Here is a 3,667-nt window from a genome sequence, read left to right as displayed (position 1 = left end):
ATATGAGCCCTTATTTCTCCGCTGTTCATCCAATTTTCCATTGCCAGACGTCAAATTCGGCACTTGCATCGGTCATTAATTTTGGTCTTCTAGCCACTGCGTGGAGCTGTATTATATTCCGTCAGAAACCTGGAAACACAGTTCCTATGCCGGTTGAGTCTAGTCGCTATTTCGGCGATCTTTCTGATTATTCGATGTTCGTAATCAGGCAAACTAGTACCACGCGGCATTATAGCCTAACAAGATTAAATATTATATTACAATTTAGAACAATAGAAATATTTTGCACATATAATATAATTATTTATTATGCAATACCCAATGCACGGTATAATTTTTAAAGTAACTGTACAGCGAAGTACAGTATAATGACAGAATTTTTGTTGCATAGCAAGAACAACATTCCATGTAATAATAATGCATTTTCCAAAATTCGAAAAAAGTATATAAAATATTAAAAAAACATAAATACAATAATGCACCTATAATTATTTGACAGACTGTATCAAATTTAAAATACTGATAACAGAAGCCTATGTTCCGAAGCCATTGATTCCCGACAACTAAATGTAAACAGGCTTCCGCAAAAACAAAACAACTATCCGTGGTACAATAATCCTATTACGCATATCGTATGTTAGACCTAATATTAAACATTCTAAGTTTAATTCCAAGTTAGACAGTATTAAATAAATAGTTACTCTTATCAAAATATATAAAATGGACTCACCGATACAGATCGTAGTTAAAATGTTCAGCGAAAACTTTACTAATTGCTGTTCCATTATTGGTGCGTTCCGCTTTGTGTGCGCAGCTGTATATTAGCGCATATTGCATTGCAATTGATTTGCACTGGCGTATAGCAGGGGAAAATGCGCAAGAGTTCCGAAGTGCACTCATTTCCTCGACTGTGAAGTACAGAACATTAGTATATTTATCCGGTAACAAATCTATGTAGGGTTTCCAAAAGCTGGCCTCCTTCATAGCTTCGATTATAAGAACATATGCTAGTTTTATGTTTGTCATTGAACCCAAAGAAAGCTGTTCAGTAACGCGCTTATCAAGACTCTCTTCTGACAGTATTAGCTTACGCGGAACAGTACAAATTTCTTCATCTTTAGCTATATCCCGTGTTGCCTTCAAACCAAGATCATAACCAGGAAATTCTGCAATTTTAACACAATCAGTCTTGAGTCCATTCTCCATAGCCCACTCATAAAAAGCATCAATATGTTTCAAGCGAGCCTCTGGAGTAGTATTTACATTTTCACGTCGTAACGGTGCTTCTAAGATTAAAATTTCATTTAAAAGCTCTTGTATCTTAACATATTCTGCAAATTCAATATCAGGAGATGTTTTCGAATCTTTAACACTTAGTTTCCATAGCTCTGCTACCAAAGCATTTAATTCGTTGCGTTTTTGAAATGTTATTGTTGGGCGTTTGGCATTTTTATTTTTGGCTTGCGTTGCAGTATTTTTACCCTTATCCGCATTCTTATTTTTCTGCTTATGGCGCTTATCCATTTAGTAGGCTTTTTAATATATTATCGTTTCTTAACCTCGCGCACGTAATAATATTTATTAATACGCTTAATATAATTATATATAAAAATATATTTAATTCTGAAACAATTTTAGCCGAAAAAGGTAATACACGTGCGTCAAATAGCAACAAGAATGCGAACTGTCACTTGTTCAATGTTGTTAGGGAAATTTTTAGTGGAAATGTCAAATTTTAAATATCAACAAAAAAAATATATTTATTACCTGCTTTAAGTGGGAAATTTTGTTGTTCATTGTTCAGTGGCGACACAACAGCTGTTAATGTTTTTGTATATTTGTTTACTGCAGATCCTAAGCAAAACAAATGTTTTAAATTATTTTGTGGTGGTTTCAAAAAATACACACATTCCAAATGAGAATCCCTGGACGCATTAAATGCAAGCTGCTTGCATTGGTGGCTATTATAGTACTCATTTTTATTGGCACAATTTTTTTCACGAATAATGTAAAAGGCGATGAATTCTTGACGCTTCTTAGTTGGGACGAAAGCGACATGAATTTCGAAATTCATGGACAACAATTACCAAACTTAACAAATTTTGCATACACATTGGAAAATAATTTATGCAATAATAAAAAAGAATTCTTAGGTAAGTAAAATTATTATTTAAGCAATTGCATACATAAACCATTTTTTTTTTCTACCAGCAATTATAATTGTGACTTCATACGCTGGACATGATGAATTGCGTTCTGCGCACCGGCAGGCTATTAGCCAAGTTAAACTTGCTGAACTAGGTTTTAAGCGTGTATTTCTTTTAGCTGAAATACCAAAAACTGAACATTTCATCAATCAAAATCAACTGCAAAATGAGCAGGAACGCTTCGGCGATTTATTGCAAGGTAACTTCATGGAGGCATATCGCAATCTCAGCTATAAACATATTATGGGCTTACGTTGGGCAGCAATTGAATGCAAGCAAGCAAAATTTATTATTAAAATAGATGATGATATTGTGTATGATGTATTTCAACTACGTCGCTATTTGGAATTGTTAGAAGTGCAACACGCAGAATTGGCTTCATCTGACAATCTATTATCTGGTTATGTTTTACGTAATACAATACCCCAACGTAATATTGCCAACAAATGGTTCGTTTCTTCGCAAGAGTATATTGGGGATATCTATCCTGATTATTTATCCGGCTGGCTTTATATAACGAATTCAGCAACTGCTACAAAACTAGTATATGAAGCACAGCAAAGTAATTTTTTTTGGATTGATGATACTTGGGTAACTGGAATTCTACGTGAAAAGCTAAAAATTCCAATACAAACTTTGAATGCTTGGTACTCTGCTAATTCGGAATTTCTTGATTGCTGTGTACGTGACCTGAAGCAATATAATTATGAGTGCGAATATTTTGTTGGTCCAAATGGAGGCGACAATAAATTAATTGTAGAATTTTTACACAACGTAGAGAAATGCTATTTCGATGAATGTACGAAGCGTGCGCCAGACAAATCATTAAAACAAACTTGTGTGGCTAGTGTAAAAAATGTCATACCCGGTCACGGTGAAGCACACATTAAGCAACTAACACGTGCATAGTATCAAATTGCTTAAATAAGTTAATATCTTCCTTCACAAATTTTCTCGAAACTACTCGAGACTACAAAACCGTCCCAGTTTTAGATTAACTATGTAATAAGTATAGTAACTGTTATAAATACTCATATTTGCAATAAGCATTAGCACTTGTTAAAAAAATAAGTGCTATCCTCACTTCCTTACAATATCTCACATTAATTTATATTAAATTATGTTAGTTTTACAAAAAATAGTGTATATAGGCTCTAATCATAAGAACAGTGACAACGACTGTAATTGTATATAATTTGAACATGCAATAAATTCATTTTACACTAAATTATAATTTGTATTGCGGGAAAAAAATATATTTGTTATATTAATTCATAATATTTTGATCGTTTTAACGATATCTGCTTAATATCAATAAGAATACAGATTAACAATAATATAGATTACAATAAAATTGACTAGTATTGTAACCAGTCACAATTTATTGTTCTGGAAGAAAACCTATTTCAGTTTCTTTCCCACGCTGAAACTGGGAAAGTATATTTATTGTAAATATACAA

At 32.9% G+C, this 3,667-nt stretch overlaps 2 protein-coding genes across 5 annotated transcripts; one reads left to right on the top strand and one right to left on the bottom strand.

The window, feature by feature from the left end:
• Positions 1-203: 203 nt before the first annotated feature.
• Positions 204-2,001, bottom strand: LOC119669671 (actin-histidine N-methyltransferase-like). 4 transcript variants are annotated; one of them, XM_038079659.1, is made up of 4 exons: positions 1,909-2,001; positions 1,768-1,854; positions 731-1,690; positions 204-236 (listed from the first exon to the last, which is right to left on the bottom strand). In XM_038079659.1, exons 3-4 carry the CDS (start codon positions 1,522-1,524, stop codon positions 230-232), a joined length of 801 nt encoding a protein of 266 aa, XP_037935587.1. In that variant the 5' UTR covers positions 1,525-1,690; positions 1,768-1,854; positions 1,909-2,001; the 3' UTR covers positions 204-229. The 4 variants fall into 4 exon arrangements, with proteins under 4 accessions (XP_037935587.1, XP_037935589.1, XP_037935586.1 ...); XM_038079661.1 differs by having other exon boundaries at positions 731-1,684; XM_038079658.1 differs by having other exon boundaries at positions 731-1,854.
• On the top strand, positions 1,852-3,285 carry LOC119669670 (beta-1,3-galactosyltransferase 5-like). Its single transcript, XM_038079657.1, has 2 exons — positions 1,852-2,153; positions 2,212-3,285. The coding sequence occupies exons 1-2, from the start codon at positions 1,916-1,918 to the stop codon at positions 3,114-3,116; spliced, it is 1,143 nt and encodes a 380-aa protein (XP_037935585.1). The 5' UTR covers positions 1,852-1,915; the 3' UTR covers positions 3,117-3,285.
• Positions 3,286-3,667: the final 382 nt, after the last annotated feature.

This window comes from Teleopsis dalmanni, chromosome 1 (genome assembly GCF_002237135.1).
Source record: "Teleopsis dalmanni isolate 2A chromosome 1, ASM223713v2, whole genome shotgun sequence".
NCBI lineage: Eukaryota > Metazoa > Arthropoda > Insecta > Diptera > Diopsidae > Teleopsis > Teleopsis dalmanni.
This window is presented reverse-complemented; position numbering and strand designations above follow the sequence as displayed.

Bases quoted from the DNA above. Each gene is read 5' to 3' on its own strand.
- LOC119669671 (XM_038079658.1), bottom strand. From the start codon at position 1,524: ATGGATAAGCGCCATAAGCAGAAAAATAAGAATGCGGATAAGGGTAAA.
- LOC119669670 (XM_038079657.1), top strand. From the start codon at position 1,916: ATGAGAATCCCTGGACGCATTAAATGCAAGCTGCTTGCATTGGTGGCT. The intron at 2,154-2,211 runs GTAAGTAAAATT...TTTTTCTACCAG, and splicing joins TAATAAAAAAGAATTCTTAG to CAATTATAATTGTGACTTCA.